Source organism: Thunnus albacares, chromosome 8, assembly GCF_914725855.1.
Source record: "Thunnus albacares chromosome 8, fThuAlb1.1, whole genome shotgun sequence".
Lineage (NCBI taxonomy): Eukaryota > Metazoa > Chordata > Actinopteri > Scombriformes > Scombridae > Thunnus > Thunnus albacares.
The window spans coordinates 193,194-210,504 of record NC_058113.1 but is presented as its reverse complement, the minus strand read 5'-3'; the positions used below and the strand labels follow the sequence as shown (position 1 = coordinate 210,504).

At 39.6% G+C, this 17,311-nt stretch overlaps 1 protein-coding gene across 2 annotated transcripts in view; it reads left to right on the top strand.

The window, feature by feature from the left end:
- Positions 1–16,978, top strand: part of ppox (protoporphyrinogen oxidase) — a 40,585-nt gene extending 23,607 nt beyond the window's left edge. For both annotated transcript variants that reach the window (XM_044359167.1, XM_044359168.1), the window contains 9 exons: positions 432–564; positions 1,118–1,262; positions 4,078–4,271; positions 4,958–5,018; positions 5,254–5,372; positions 6,149–6,262; positions 15,747–15,896; positions 16,092–16,134; positions 16,261–16,978. In XM_044359167.1, coding sequence (XP_044215102.1) covers positions 432–564; positions 1,118–1,262; positions 4,078–4,271; positions 4,958–5,018; positions 5,254–5,372; positions 6,149–6,262; positions 15,747–15,896; positions 16,092–16,134; positions 16,261–16,409 — 1,108 coding nt within the window. In that variant the 3' untranslated portion in view covers positions 16,410–16,978. The remainder of the gene's footprint in view (positions 1–431; positions 565–1,117; positions 1,263–4,077; positions 4,272–4,957; positions 5,019–5,253; positions 5,373–6,148; positions 6,263–15,746; positions 15,897–16,091; positions 16,135–16,260) is intronic.
- The last annotated feature ends 333 nt before the right edge of the window (positions 16,979–17,311 follow it).

Below are 17,311 nucleotides of genomic sequence, written 5' to 3'. Positions count from 1 at the left end.
GGATGTAATTCTACCTCCGACCACAATGTGTCTTGCAATGGCAGAGTGGCGCTGTTCAAACAACTTCACACATCGACATTGCACTTCCTCGTTTCCCCAGCAATCCACCTGCTAGGTATGAAGTAGATCGGATGAACGGTTATAGAGATATACGAAGGACAAACTTACATGCACACACCCAGACAGACAGACAGATATTCCTTGTTTTATATGGAGAGAAGATAGAGAGATATAGAGAGTTGCATCCAAACTGTGGATGGTATTAATTTCCAGTTGTTCATTTAGATAGGTGATAAGACCAGTGAAAGAATGTGTATTAATATTTTCAGTAGAGTGTGAGATAAATGTGATCCTTTTGTGTTTGCCTTAAACTACTACTGTATCAATTTCCTTCTCTCTCTCTTTTCTTCCCATCTCTGTCTTTCTTTCAGTGGACTTTTGCGGACAGTCCCACCTTTCTCGCGTCCCCTCCTGTTGAGTGTTGCCATGGAACTGCTGGTGAAGAAAGGCAAGGAGGAAGATGAGTCCGTCCATTCATTTGTTTCTAGGAGGCTGGGAGAGGAGGTGAGCTGGAGCTTTCAGAATTTTCTGTCAGAATGGTCTTAATTCAGATTTTTCTCAAACTGTTGTGATGTCCAACTCTGAAACCAGCTTGATGTATGAACCAAAACATTGCCTTAATGGCTTTGTGGCATTATAGATATCCCATGTATACTGGACTGTGGTCATAGTCATCACACCATTTGTCAGTTTCGCTAAATTAACATCTGACTGTGAGTGGTATCACGGAAGGCAGAGGGCCGCTTCTACTGAATATTTTGATTATAAGTGAATCTGTTGTAAGGGTGGCTCATTGGCTTAAAGGACAGGTTCACATTTTTTCAAGTCTGTCTGAAAAAAATACTAAATTTGACAAATTCAGACTGCTGAAACCTCATACATGGAATACATTTTCAGATAAAAGTGGGAATGTGGATTTCATCCCCCATCATCCATGTTGGTGTTGTGTTTGCAATGGATTTTTTGTCTTATGGGACCATACATTTTATATTGCTTGCTATTTTATTATAATTTTCCTCCTGTGTGTGTGTGTGTGTTTGTGTGTGTGTGTATGTAGCTGGCAGACATAGCTGTGGACAGTTTGTGTCGTGGTGTATTTGCAGGGGACTGCAGGAAGTTGAGTGTGCGCTCTTGTTTTCCTGTCCTCTACAACGCAGAGCAGCACAGAGGTTCCCTGACACTGGGCATGCTGCTGGGTGCAGGTACACTCCAGCTGTTACGATACTGTTGTTACTGTGATTCAACCACACACCACATTTTGAAGACTTCAGTCAATTAAAACATAAAACATGCAGTACCAAATGACTCTACTTTAATCAGCACCTCTCTGATCCAAAAAAAAAAAATTAACACTTAGCTTCACAAAAGTAGTATGTATGGGCAATAAACACAAGGAAATAAGCACAAGACAGAAATCAGAGGGCTGTAAATACTATTAGACAAATCATGGTGAACTCCTACCTTAAGCAGTGACAGAGCTACTGCATTCTCACAACATGTAGAACTAAGTACATTAACTACTCCTCTTCTTCAATATTGCACTGGCCTCCAGTTAGGTCAATCAATCAATCAATCAATTCAATCAATCAATCATTTTTTATTGATATAGCGCCAAATCACAACAAAAGTCATCTCAGGGCACTTTTCACATAGAGCAGGTCAAGACCATATTGTTTAATTTACAGAGATCCAACAATTCCCCCATGAGCAAGCACTTGGCGACAGCGGTAAGGAAAAACTCCCCTTTAACGGGTAGAAACCTCAAGCAGAACTCAGCTCTTGGTGGGCGGCTATTGCTTTGGGTTGAGAGAGAGAGAGAAAGAAAGAGGGAAGGGGGGGGAGACAGAATAACAACAATCACAACAACAACGACTCCCCAACTCCGGGGAAGAAGCAAAGTTAGTGACATGCATTGATGTTACATGAATGCATACAGATGGAGAGGAGAAGGAGGAGAGAGGAGCTCAGTGCATCATGGGAAGTCCCCCAGCAGTCTAGGCCTATAGCAGAATAACTAAGGGCTGATCCAAGGCGAGCCTGGTCGGCCCTAACTATAAGCTTTATCAAAAAGGAAAGTTTTAAGCCTACTCTTAAACATAGAGAGGGTGTCTGCACCCCGGACTGAATCTGGAAGATGGTTCCACAGGAGAGGAGCCTGATAGCTGAAGGCTCTACCTCCCATTCTACTTTTAAAGACTGTAGGAACCACCAGTAAGCCTGCATTCTGGGAGCGCAGTGTTCTAGTGGGATAATATGGTACTATGAGCTCTTCAAGATATGATAGTGCCTGACCATTGAGGGGTTTGTAAGTTAGGAGAAGGATTTTAAATTCTATTCTAAATTTTACCGGAAGCCAATGTAGTGAAGCTAAAATGGGAGTAATGTGATCTCTTTTTCTAGTTTTAGTCAGTACACGTGCAGCTGCATTCTGGACCAGCTGGACAGTCTTTAGAGACTTATTAGGGCAGCCTGATAATAAGGAATTACAATAATCCAGCCTAGAAGTAAACAAAAGTGGACTAGTTTTTCTTCATCTTTTTGGGACAGGATGTGCATGATTTTTGCGATATTACGTAAGTGAAAAAAGGCAGTCTTTGAGATTTGATTTATGTGGGAGTTAAAGGACATATCCTGATCAAAGATAACTCCCAGATTCCTTACAGTGGTGCTGGAGGCCAGGGTAATGTCATCCAGAGTAGCTATATCATTAGACAATGTGTTTCTAAGGTGTTTAGGGCCAAGCACAATAACTTCAGTTTTATCTGTGTTTAGAAGTGGAAAATTGCATGTCATCCAGGTCTTTATGTCCTTAAGGCATGCTTGGAGTTTGTTTAACTGATTGGTTTCATCAGGCTTCATTGATAAATATAATTGGGTATCATCTGCATAACAATGAAAATTTATGGAGTGTTTCCTAATAATATTACCTAAAGGAAGCATATACAAGGTGAATAGAATTGGTCCAAGTACAGAACCTTGTGGAACTCCGTGTCTAACTTTTGCCTTCATGGAGGATTCATCATTGACATGTACAAACTGAAATTGGTCTGATAAATAGGACTTAAACCAGCTTAATGCAGTTCCTTTAATGCCAATTAAATGTTCCAGTCTCTGCAAAAGGATTTGATGGTCAATTGTGTCAAATGCGGCACTAAGATCTAACAGGACAAGTATCAAGACGAATCCTTTGTCCAATGCAGTAAGGAGGTCATTTGTGACTTTCACCAGTGCTGTCTCTGTGCTATGATGCGCTCTAAATCCTGACTGAAAATCTTCAAATAAATTATTGTTATGTAGAAAGACACATAACTGATTAGCGACTGCTTTCTCAAGGATCTTAGAGAGAAACGGAAGGTTAGATATAGGTCTATAATTGGCTAAAATGCCTGAATCAAAAGTAGGCTTCTTAAGAAGAGGTTTACAGCTACTTTAAAGGACTGTGGTACATAGCCTGTTACTAAAGATAGATTGATCAGGTATAAAATAGATTAGATTAGAAATAGATTTTAAGTGGTGCTGTAAGGTAATAAATCACTTACAGGTGCAGCGCAAAAATATGTTGTATAAATAGTATGATGATGATGACCTTGAATGTTCAATAACTGAAGCCCGTTTGTCTCAATGACAAATGTTTTTTTTCCTCTGTGCCTTTGATTAATTCTGTACTTTCCCTAATTAAACCTGGGGCTATTTATTATTGCACTTTTCCTTGTCTTACTTTGTCTCTATTCGATTTTTAAATTTTTTTTCATTTGATTCGGCTTTATTTTAGTTTCCTCTTCATTGGTTTTACATGGAGTTGTAATGTATTTCTGTGCATTATCTAAAGCCTCAGTCCTTGAACCACTGGAAACATATAGCACATCTGACTAGGAACATACTGCAACTTCACTGTAAAACAGAATGGTTCCACTATATATGTGTCTCGGTGAGATTAGTGCTAAGAGTGCTTATTTTATTTTGTCTGTAATATCGATGCTATTATAGGACTAAAGTTGTTTGTGTGAAAACATGTAGGTCCCACTCCTGTGGTCCCTCCTGGCCCTCTGAGTCAGAGATCTATTAAAGAGTCGTGGGCTCAGTGGTCCCTGAGCAGGGGAATGGAGTCTCTCCCAGAATCTATCATAGAGTTCCTGCAACAGAGTGGGAGAGTGCAGCTTCACAGAGAGGCAGCTGTTAAACAAATCAGTCCTTCAGCCTCTGGGTGGACGGTAAGTGGAGACTATAAACTTCAATAATCCATATGACAGGAAAATATGAATGTGATGTTAAGATTGAGCTGCCTCTTGTTGTGTCATTCCCTCATCTGCGGAATTTAGCAAATTTGGTAACATTTTCTAATAGAAAGTTTTGAAGCTCTATGATGTTTGCTCATTGTTTTTAGCCATCTAGCGTTGTGGCTCTAGGGACGGAAATGTTGGTCTGTTGGTCTGTCCTGTGTCCTCTTGTCTGTCTCCAAACTGTGCACTGATAGCTCAACGCAGACAGAAACAAAACAAAAATACTACAGAAATGAGGGTTATTATTCATTGTTCATTACAGTCTCAACAAAAGAAGGTCCTCACTATCGGCAGCATTCTTGCATTTGTGTCTCCTTCCTCCTCCTCTTTCTCTTCTCCTTGCTTCGATGTCTGCCCTCTGACAGGCTCGCAATACTTAAGATGTTCAGCAAACAATCAAGGACAAATCACAACTTGTGATTGTGACAAGTGAATTAGCTCCACATATACTCTGGAGGAACTGTAATAACTGTGTTTACTGCTAATTAGCAGATGTGGGCATGATAACACACTAAACTAAGATGATGACCATGGTAAACAACACATTCTGGCCTGCTCTATTCTCATATTCTCATCTTATTTGACTGCTTCCATAATACGTGTGTGTGTGTGTGTAGATCCATTTGGAGGATGGAGTCCTATCAGCTGACCACATCATCTCTGCACTACCTGCTAAAGGCAAGTGGTGGATAACAAGATATACAATTAAAATGTTATCTCAGTATTTTTACCTAACATCTAAATAATAATGTGATGTAAATGTCTTTATTAGATTTCTGAAAAACCAAATGTTTTGAGAACTCATTCTAACAAAATGGAATCTATGGGAAATGTTAACAAAAAGAAAAAAATGATTTTCTTGCCATTACACTAAGCCCTATATGAAGTAATTTCTCTCTTTGCTCCCCCTCAGCCCTCTCCTCAGCCCTGCCCTCCTCCTGTCAGCCTCTCATCCAGCAGCTGCAGGACATCTCCACAGTAACAGTTGCTGTGGTAAATCTGGAGTATGAAGGTTCCATCCTGCCTGTAATGGTGAGAGCTACAGAGGGACACACAACACACCCACATACACATACACATACACATACAGAGAGAAAGAGAGAGTTGTGTTTTAATCATTTCAGAGGACATTACATCGAGTAACATTCATTGCCCCCGAGACTTACCCTAACCAAACCCAACCAAGGGACGCGAGTCCCCACAATATGATTGTAAACAGATTAATGTCCCCACAACATGAGTAATACCTGATATGCACACATCCACATAAAGATGTCGCATAAACAAACTCTGTGAAGCAATACAAAGCATACACTCTCCAGTAGAAACATCCTTTGGATTCTGATGAACCAGTGACTCCTCTTAGAGCCAACATCACGGCAAACAATTAAATGGTAAATGGACTGTACTTGAATAGTGCCTTTCTTGTCTTCCAACCACTCAAAGCGCTTTTACACTACATGTCACATTCACCCATTCACACACATTCATATGCTGAATGAGTGGGGCTACCATGCAAGGTCCCAACCTGCCCATCAGAGGAAGCTAACCATTCACACACATTCATACACTGATGGCACAGCCATCAGGAGCGATTTTGGGGTTTAGTATCTTGCCCAAGGACACTGCAACATACAGACTGGAGGAGCAGGGAATTGAGCCGCCGATCTTCCAATTAGTGGACGACCCGCTGTAGCCACATTATACTGTGGCTCTGATATTGGTCATCATATTTCTAGTGTCAGTTGTTGTGCATTACTAATAAAGTGACAAAAATAATGTAATGGTGTGTGTATGTGTGTTGTCAGGGTTTTGGTCACCTGGTTCCATCATCTGAGGATCGGGGTTTACTAGGTGTGGTCTATGACTCTGTTTCCTTTCCTCAGCACGACAGACCTAATGGACAGACTACTAGAGTGACGGTACACACATACTCACAGACACACATACTCTTTCTCTCTCTCATTCTCTGTCTCACTCTGTCTCTCTTGTGCACTCTCTCTCATGCCCTCTCACTCCTTCACATGGATCATGTGCGTATACTCTCTCTCTTCTACACAGCCCTGCATGTTTTAAGAACAGTTGTTCAACTACAAACCGTCATATTTTAGGATGGACAGACAATTTCCACCCAGTGTAAATGTAATGTAAGGCATAAGCTTCTAAATCCTCAGTAGTATGGTAGAGTCCACCCTCAGCTTAAGGGCAAGCAGCTCACACTTGTTAATGATCAAACAGAGAGAGAGTAAGTCTTAATGGTATCAATTGCCTCTGAAACTTGTGAAGCATCTTTTAAAAATAAGTGGTATCAACAGTCAGCTGACTCACAATCTCACAATCAACAATAGAGATACCCTTTAATGGACTGAATTTTACAAAATAACAAAATAATTGAGGGCAAAGTTTAAAAAATGTACGGGGAGAATGAGTAGCCCTGTCTGACGCAACGTTTCGAGTAAAATCTAGTAGAACTTGCTTGTAGATTAATTGAGCAGTTTGCATACATGGTCTTGATGGAATTACAAGAACAAAGGCCTAAACCGAATTCCTGTAAGGCATGAAATATAAAATGGTGTTCGACTTTGTTGAGGCAGATATCCAAAAACAAAATACAGCTTTCATCAATACACACATCAATATAATCAATTAAATCTATTACAAGCCTTATATAATTAGATATACTGTATGTCTGTGCCTCATAAAACCAGATTGAGATTCATCATGATGATACAGTCTAAAACAATCTTTAATCTCTTAGCAAAGATCATTGCAAAAGCCTTATAATCACTATTGAGAAGACAAATAGGTTTCCAATCATCAATACAAAGAGGATCTTTCCTAAGCTTTGAAATTAGATTTGGAATGTTATTAAACCTTGAATTAAGCTATCAACCAGAAGTCTTTGTGAGACAGTTTTATTACCCCATGTGTGTATTTTAGTAACACTGGGTTTGAAAGGAGTGTGTTTGGTTATTAGTTACAATTCATTATTATCAGAGATAATTATGAAATCAGAAATTATTAAACTGAATTAATAATGCAGGGCACCACCCGGAAACCAGGACCAATAACCAGACTGTAAAAGTAGTCTCATAAACAAATTGTTCAATTAGGGGAGCTAATACCTGGGGTATCAGCACCACCAAGTGAACAGTGAAGGTGAAAGTCCGTGCTCTGACTCTCAATCAGCCACTTATCACAATAAAATATGCACAATAATGACAAAAAGGTTTCTCTTTAAAGCTATAAACAATATTTATTAATCTCCACAAGGATTAACAAAGTCAACAATTGTGACCGAGCCAGGTGATGATGCAAGTGATTCAAGATGGCGTGGCTTCCAGGTGAAGGGTGTGTATGTGTGTATGTACGTATGTATGTATGTATGTGTGTGTATGTGTGTATGTGTATGTGTATGTGTATGTGTGTGTGTGTGTGTGTTAGTAAAAGAGAGGGAAAGAGAAGAGGGAGACCGACTCTCGGTCCCGCGACCGTGAGAGGAGAGCAGTGGTTGCTTTATCTACAGAGAGCGCGCGTATGGATGATGGTCTGTACGCACGTTATCTGGTTGTGAACTGACAAAGCAACTTACTTTTCACTCTTGGTGGCACAAACACAGAAATGCCGAATGGGATAACGCAAACAGCCTAGCGTGGTGAACACAAACTAAACAGGCAGCAGGGGCGTAGAAGTTATCCACCTCTCCGTGAAGAAAATCCTTTCTTCCTTCTGCAAGTAACAGTGAGAGTGCTGGGTTGCAACAGCAGTCTCTCGCGGATCCAGTAGTGGTGTTCGTAAGAACACGGGTCGAAGTCTCATCTCGTCCAGCAATGGGAGAAGCTCCAAAAGAAAAGGGGAGATAAGCACACGTGTACAATTCCTCTTTGATGGTAATCTGGCTGACCGAAAAAGCAAGCCTTCTCCTGAGCACAAATATGCTAAAAGAGGACAAGACTTGTTTCCGACCCGTGTTTTAAAGGGGGAGTGATGTCACGGCTGTGTTGCCATGACTCCCTGTGATGTTGATGCATCTCTGCCAATCAGAGATGAGAGCCTGCCATTTCCTGCTGAGTTCGCACTTAGGTGCGAAATTGCAATGCATGGAAATGCACAGAAATGGAGTCTGTGAGCAGCATTTTGGTGCTGTCCCTTTGTTTCAGGGGAACAAATGAAGGAGGCGGCCTCATGGCCAGGCTCAGAGTTTACATGTAGGCCTTTCTTTGTCTGACCCCATGGTGGAAGCCTAACAGTAAGTATGTTTTTTTTTTCTCCATATATCCACCAAATAGAATTTCTCCATAAAAAGTATTCAACTGAAAGCTAAAGAAATATTTGGGCGAGAAGGTCATCTATCTAACAAACCATCTAGAGCTATACTGAAGTCACTTCTTCGCAAAATTAGTACATTTGGATATTTGGACAGCCAGCTTAAAAAGGAATGCTCTAAATGATCCAGTAAGTCATTTTTTTAAAAATTGCATTAATATAATTTGGTAAGAAGTTATTAATATGTGTTATTGCTATTAAGAACTAATAAAACATAATGACCATTAGGGCCACTTTATTAATGCAAAATGTCCCCATTAAAGGTGTTCTTCAATATATCAACTCTTGTTGCTTTTTCTGAACCATGTAAACCATGAAAACCAAATGTCATTGCCCCATTGATCTTTCCAAAACGCTGTGTAATTTACAATTGAGTGTAGCAAATAAGAACAAAGCTTTCTGCTTTAAGTTATGTTTCAAACCCCTGGCCTTTAGAGAAACAACAGATAAAGTCAGTGTAACAGTAAGTAACAAAGTGTGATGTAACCACATCAAATAGTCTCCATCCCTTATGAGAAGATCTCGCTTAGTCAGCGATGTAAACATATGCTTGGAGGCACTGGAGGTTGAAAGGTTAACAGTTCCTACATTCAACTTCTGGACCGTGTAACACAGATCTGAAGTGAGGTGTCATTCAAAGCGGTCTTGAGTTGCAACACATCATCTTGCATGGACACCTCTACTGTTGTCATGGCTGAATGTATTTCCTTCCCATCCATTATGATCCGAACTCCTGTGAAGTGTGCCTTTTTCCCTTCTTTCCTGGCAGCTTCTACCATCAGCCATAGCTTCTCCCGCAGTTCCTTATCAGCAGCCGTTAGATCGTCAGTAAATCTTGTGTCAATCTATGGGTGAAACAGATGATGGTTGTTCTCGTTTCCCTCAGCTTTTTGTTATATCGGCTCACAGGATGAACAATGTCAATATTCTCTCTTATCTTTACAGAGATACTGTATGACCAGCAGTGACACAGCAAATGTTGGCAACCTTGGATTTGATGTTGTCTTTTTTATCCTTGGGAATATCATGAGGCCTTAATGTCAGATTTCAGACTCTCAACTTCTGCAGACACAGTCAACAGACTTTTTAAAAGGAATGATACTCACAGTGTTGTGGTTGATCATGCACTCCAAATTATCAGCCCATTAGTTGATTTTGGCTAACAGGAGGCCAACGATATTGTTCTGTAACTCAGTCGTGAGTCATGTCACCTTTCTTCTTCTTTTCACTTGTTTGCTCAGGGATTCAACTGAGGCAGGGGTGAAAGTTCTGGGCTTTTATTTTGATTCTCAGAACAAACTTTCAGAGGTATTGCACAGAGCAGCAGCAGACTGCAACTCTGCTCCACAGCAGACAGGTTCAGTAATGGTGGAGCTCCGGTTACACTTCGATTTAACATTTTGAAAATAGATTTTACCAACTAATAACTGCAGGAACAGACAGCTGGAGATTTGGAGAACTACATGACGAAATGTGAAGATTAGATGAAATATGTGCCAACAGAAGCAAAAAATCCAAAATGGTGGATTTTTTTAAGGCAATGGGTGTGGCCTCTATCAGTCTACTTAGCATCATCCAAGGAACAAACTGTGCAAATCTTGTTTTGAAAGGCCTCACAGTTCATAAGTTATTAGCCAAAACATAAAACATGTCATGACTGACCACATGGTGGCACTATTGGTCCTATGTTTTAATATGTTAAGCATTTCCACATGGGAAACCTGTCCATGAAGTATCGGTACTTTAGCACATTTAGTTTTTTCTAATATGAACATTCAAGCATTCCTCCCATAGACTTTCCATTATAAATTTTAATATTTTAAAAATGATATAAAATCACTGGAATATGCTACAAAGAATGGTAAGAGCAGTATTGTCCTTAAAGGAGCTGAACATTTTTGATGTTAGAATGGTTTCTGTTACTCAGAGTATGCAGTGGTTAGAAACCGAAAAAGGTACAGAAGAATAATAATAAATAACCAGAAAATTGTGCAATTTCTGAAGAAATTGCGTTTGAGAGCTGTTAACTGTTAGCTGCTGCTGCTGCTACTACTACAGCCGCTGTAAGCTGCTGCTCCAGCACTAATTTTTTAAAATCCTGTAGGGTCACCTACAGGTGCAATTATATGAAATGCTACAAACTACAAAGACTACAACTTTGCTGAATTTGGTTACCATATTACATGTAAGAGATACAGCAGTTAATAGGTAGTATGGTTGTGTTTCTCTAATGTCCACATGGTGGGGCTATTGGTGCCATGCTTCAATATGTTGTGCACATTCTTATGGAGAACTTCAAGATTTAGTTTGTCATTTTCTTGTGTATTTGCATACACAAAGAAATGAAACACTGTTCCTCCCAGCCCACAGCAGTGCAACAACAACAGAAAGGATAAAGATATACTGTATATCTAAAAATTCCCCTTAAAGAATGATAAAAACATATCAATCCCAAGAGGAAAAAATAAAAAAGAACGAGCAGTTAGCAGCACAATGCATTAAAGTGCATGTAGAGAGAAAAGTACATGTCTCAGTTCGATGTAGACAGCTCTTGTATGTCAATGAGTGACCAGTTATATAATCCATTTTGCTGTCCAGAGAATGTCCAGGCAACATGATTGTTGGAAATGCCTGTTTGTGTGGGTTAACAGTTAGCCTAGCTTGCACTCCTCTGCGCTTGCCCCACTTCCGCATCCTGTTGCACTGCTTTCAATGTTTCCTCTCTGATGCAGCTCCAGGCAAGGCCATGGTCTCCTTTGGGTCCACTGGAAGTAGCAGACCAAGCGCATTCAACTCATTTAGCTCTCTCAGACAGTATTTCTCATAGCAAAAGTCTTTGTTACAAATATCCAAAACAAACTGACGATCATAGACATATTTCCCTTGCATTTCACGCAATGACACAGACAAACGTAGACATGGACAAAGACACTGCAGAGGTGAAACTAGGAGAAGCCGCTGCAAACGTTGCAAATGTCAAAAAACTGCGCGAAAAGTAAATTCAATTAATTAATTCAAGTAAATGGCTGACTTAGTTTTCGACTTAGGGTACGGCTCCAAGAGGCTTTTTTGTGCGTCTGGTCATGATACATGTGCCTACCAAATTTCATTCATGTACATCAAATTAAAAGGTGCCTGCTTTGTCTTTGTAAATCTTCTAGGGGGCACCCTCTAGTCATTTTGCCACACCCAATCCCAAGTTCCATATCAGATATCAAGTTTCGTCACTTCTGACATGTTTACCAAGTTTCGTGAGTTTTCAAGCATCCCTAGCCCCTCAAAAACAGCTTCCTGTTTCATGGTGAATAGTGTATCACCATGGCGATGGCTTTTCATGTAAATTCAACAGCTTCACTATTTAGCATCATCAAGGTCTTAAAACTTAGATGGCCATATTTTAGGTGGATCTAGTTAAGCTGCTAGGAGTAGTTAGTAAAAGAATGGGGCTTATGGCGACTTGTTGCCATTAGGTGGCGCTATGACTATGATTCAATATGGGCCTGTACATGTCTTCAGACCAGGACTCTTATCAAGTGTGTGAAATTTGGGAAAGATCTGATGTTTTGGAGTCGACTTACAACAGTTTATTTTTTCATGTTGAAACATAAAAATTCACCGCATTGCCACAGCAACAGCGTTCAATGAAAACTCACAAGCTTTACAATATAGCATCATGAAGGTCTTCAGGCTTTTCTGACCAAATTTGAGGTGGATCTGTTCATCCTAAGCACAGGTCATAAAAATACAGCACCTGTAACCTCCTGTTGCCAGTAGGTGGTGCTATGACTATGACTCAATATTTAAATTTCCTCTCTGGCTGCCATTGTGTGACACGTGTTCTCACTTGGCCCATAGACTGTACAGACAGACATCAATCTCTTTTTTAGACTCTTTTTTTTTACAAATATAAAACCTTCATCGATTAAAAATTCATAATACAAAGAGTAATTCAAGCTGCAAGCAGTGGTGAACGGGCCCTCACACCTCGTACCCATCGGAGGGAACAACAGCTGTCGTATCACTACTGTAGATCTGTTTACACAGCTCTTAATTTCAGGATTATCGCAAACTGTTAGAATAAAATATTATTTCTGGTGTGCAGTACGTTGTGCTGGATATGACTTATTGGATAATGTGTATACGTTAGGTGAACTATGTGTTATTTAGGCCTCAATTGTTGTTGCATGTAGGCAATACTAAATAGGTGAAATATTAATGTAGTGTATTGTATATCATGTGTAGACCACACCATATAAATTTCATGTAAATGTCCTGTTATCAGTAGGTGGCGATAACCATGACTCAATATTGGCATGTAGATGTGTTCAGGCCTGGACTCTTATCAAGCATGAGAAATTTGGGGCGGATTGGATGATGTAAAGTGGAGTTACAACAACTTCCTGATTAATGCCCAAACATGTTTTGGGCAAAATTGTCCAGCATGCCACACCCAGGGCGTTCCATGAAAATTAAAAAGCTTCACAATTTAGCATCACAAAGGTGTTGTGATGATGTAACCTACCAAATTTAAAGCCGCTTGGGTTAAATCTCTAGGAGTTCATTAAAATAGCTTATATTATATCATTATAATGGCTTTGTGAAAAAAATGCAAAGTAGATTCAAAATGGCTCACTTCCTGTTGGACTTAGGGTATGGCTCCAACAGGCTTGTCTGGAGATGTTACATCTGCCTACCAAATTTCATACGTATATGTTAAATTTAAAGGTGGGGGCTTTGACTTTGAAATTTTCTAGGGGGCGCCCTCGAGCCATTTTGCCACACCCATGCCCAAGATCCATATCAGATATCAGGTTACACCACTTTTGCATGTGCAAAGCCTCATGAGTTTTCGATTACACCTAGCACCTCAAAAATGTCAAACATATTTAGGGGGCGCTATAGAGCTGATTTGCCACGCCCAAGCCCAATTGTACTACTCATGTACTACTAATACGAACATAGGTACAAAGTTTCATGAGTTTTCATGCATCCTAAAGGCCTCAAATGTGTTTGTAAAATGAAAATGAAAACAGCCCTGCGTTTGGGGGTGCTATGGAGCCTACTGACAACGCCTGAGCCCAATCACTACAGAACTGCAATTTTCATCAGTTCTGACATGTGTGCCAATTTTCGTGAGATTTTGAGCATTCTAAGCCCCTCAAAAATGCCATGGCGTACTAGAAGAAGAAGAAGAAGAAGAAGAAGAAGAAGAAGAAGAAGAAGAAGAAGAAGAAGAAGAAGAAGAAGAAGAAGAAGAAGAAGAAGAAGAAGAAGAAGAAGAAGAAGAAGAAGAAGAAGAAGAAGAAGAAGAAGAAGAAGAAGAAGAAGAAGAAGAAGAAGAAGAAGAAGAAGAAGAAGAAGAAGAAGAAGAAGAAGAAGAAGAAGAAGAAGAAGAAGAAGAAGAAGAAGAAGAAGAAGAAGAAGAAGAAGAAGAAGAAGAAGAAGAAGAAGAAGAAGAAGAAGAACTTCAAAAACAAAAGGGTTCCTCTGTAGACTGTAGTGCTCGGGCCCAAATAGTTGACCTCCTTTGCAGTTTGGGGTGTCCTGTTAACAGTTCTACAGATGTCTCTTTTACAATGGCGGTTTATGGGGAAAATGCTTTTTACATACATACAATACTATCAAAACTACAGACATAAGTATTATATTATTCAGGCCAATTTAAGCTATAATATATAATTATTTTGCATTAAAATGTCTAAAAACAACTAAACCTATGTTATATATTTTGTTGAGTTGTGTACTTACATTATCCCAAATGTTTCCAACAATTTTCAAACCCAGAGAAATATGAAATTTTAATCAAGGTAACGGAGCGTTTCATTTGGTCGCCTGTCAATGGCGTCATACCCCTCTAACAAAGAGTATAGTGCACAAGATGCATGCCCTGGCGTTTTGTTTGTCCGCTACAACTGTGTCTACCAAAGAGTAACTTACACACGTACAAGATAATACATCAGTGTTGTGGTTGTTGTGACAGACACTTTTATAAATTGACTTTTATTCAGTTTTAAGTCACATTTTCATGATAAATTTTGGTCATTTTTAACTATATCTTTTAGCCGGATGAAGGATTTTAGTTGTCGAACGTCTGGATCTTAGGTTATCAGAGAAATAAACTGGTAAAATGTTGGCAGCATTAGCAGCAGCTCGGCGAACAGCCCCTACAGGAATATTGTTTTTTTCTAGGTGAAACAGCTTTATTCAGTATTTTCACCGATTTTGATCTGTGTGTACGTTTGTTTTTGGAGAGGAGGAGACCTCTGCAGATAATTGGGCTCCTGGTGGAAACCTGCTGAACGTCTGGATCTTAAGTTATAAGAGAAATAAACAGAGCAAACGTTAGCAGCAGCTCAGCTAACAGCCCTTACCGGACGTCCAGAGCTTGCCGAACATCGTTGGAAAAACACTGATTTTTTTTTTAGGTGAAAATGCTTTAATTAGTATTTTTTTTACCAATTTTAATCTGCGTGTACATTTGTTTTAAGAGGAGACCTCTGTGGGTAATTCGGCTCCCGGTAAAAACATCCTGAACGATGAACACTGGAGTAATCTTATCCCAGAGAAGCTGGTTGTTTAACAATGAAGACAACAACTTCCATGATCCCACGCTACTTGGCAATGTCATCACACTCTGTCTTTTGTTATTGTTTTGATTGAGAGACCCCTAGCGGCTGAAATTACATATTGTGTGTTTAAAAATGTTGAATGGACACAGACCTCTGACTATGTTCACTAACTAGTCTCTTAATTCGCATGGTGCTGAACAGGTACTTTTTCACAAGAAACAGCTGCCTGCTGCTGCTGGAAACTAGGTTGATGAGAGAGAGAATTTTGTGCCGGTCTTGTGTCAAAGGCTGTGTTCTCTGAGTGACTCCTTTCACATTACATGTAATCATGTGATCCATTATTTGTATAAAAATATTGATTATTGCAGCTTAAAAGCAAACTGCTGCTGCTTCATTGTAAAGCACTGAAAGTATGCAGTATGTATGCTTTTGAAGAATCTTGTGTCTTTCGAGTCATCAGGCTCAGGTACTGCCTGCGCCTCTGATTTAAGGTCATGACCATGTCTCCTAGGTGATGATGGGTGGGGCCTGGTTCCAGGAAGTGTTTGGTGTCCCAGAAGCCGTCTCAGAGGAGCGTCTTTTAGCAAGAGCCACTGAGGCAGTGCACTGCCACCTAGGAGTCACCACAGTACCCAGCTGGACTCGGGTTTCTCTACAGAGGGTATGACAGAACTATGTCTGTGTTAATAAATGTTATGTTGAAGTTGTAACTTAATGTATTTGCCAACTATACACATATACAACATAACAATGACTTCTGTCCCATGGCCACAAACTGATACTGTATCTTGGCTATATTGTTGGTATTTTGTAATAGTGATGAATTGAATGAATAGTGATATTTTTCTCTTGTCAGGACTGTATACCTCAATATTATCAAGGACACTTTCGAAGAGTAGGTGAGTATCAACTATACTTAAAAACTTATAAGTTATAGTTATAATTGTGTCCATAATTGTCTTATGCCTTTAAAATGATCAAATGTTGTAGTGAAATATAATTTTAAGGTGTGTCTGCCTTTCCAGAGTCCATGCGTAGCTTCATAAAGAAAAATCATCTCTTGCTGTCTCTGATTGGCTCCTCGTATGATGGCGTGTCAGTGAACGATGTCATCTTTAGTGGGCGGACAGCTGTGGAGGAGTTGTTGGGAGCTGGAGTCAACACTGGAACATGACCACACCAAGTGAATGTTGTTGCTCTGCAGTTGTATGAATGTATATTTTTGAGGAAGAAATTCAGTGTCCTACAGCTAAAATATTTTGTTTGTTGGCCTCATCAGGGCATCCAATTGTGTGTGACATTGGGAATCAATTCACATTAATTAATTTAGATAAGTATAAATAAGATTTATTTAGTTTAGAATTTGAATTTTATTTTAAAATGTATTTGCAGAAAGCAGTCATTATCACTCATGGACCAACAGTGTGACAAATCACAGCTTACAGACATGAACACAAGAGGGCTGAGCATATGCATTTTATAAGCCCACTTGTGGCGTCCGATGAGACTCCATTGTATGATGGCTTGTGTTAGCGTGCGGTGGCAGAATGTGTCATGGCCAAGCTAAGCTGCTCTAGATTGTGCAGACACCAGTTTCTCTGCTTCACCAAAATTTGAGGCCTCATGTTCCCCAGAGTTATATTATTTCAAAGTAGCCTACATTCATACATTATTACTGGAAAACAGATTTCTAGTGCGTCTGACGTGACTCTCGCTTCAAATAAAGCCCTCTTATACCTACAAGCTGTTTCTGTTGCGTTCTTTCTTCACCTGTTTCTACTGTGGCTAACACTGGAGAGGGTTTTATTAGACTGCTATAAGTGTACATGACCTGCATTTACTGACATCAAGTGATTTTTATATTATGTTATTATTGCATTCTGGAGTCTTGGGGTAGAGGGTGCCTGATGTACAGATTGTAAAGCCCTCTGAGGTAAATTAGCGATTTTGGATTATATAAAACAGTGGTTTCCAACCTTGGAGTTGATTTATCATCTTGTAACCCTTTAGAATTAAGAATAAAAAAGTGTTTTTTGTAAGTTAGAAAAATTATGTTTATTTGAAAAATAAACATAA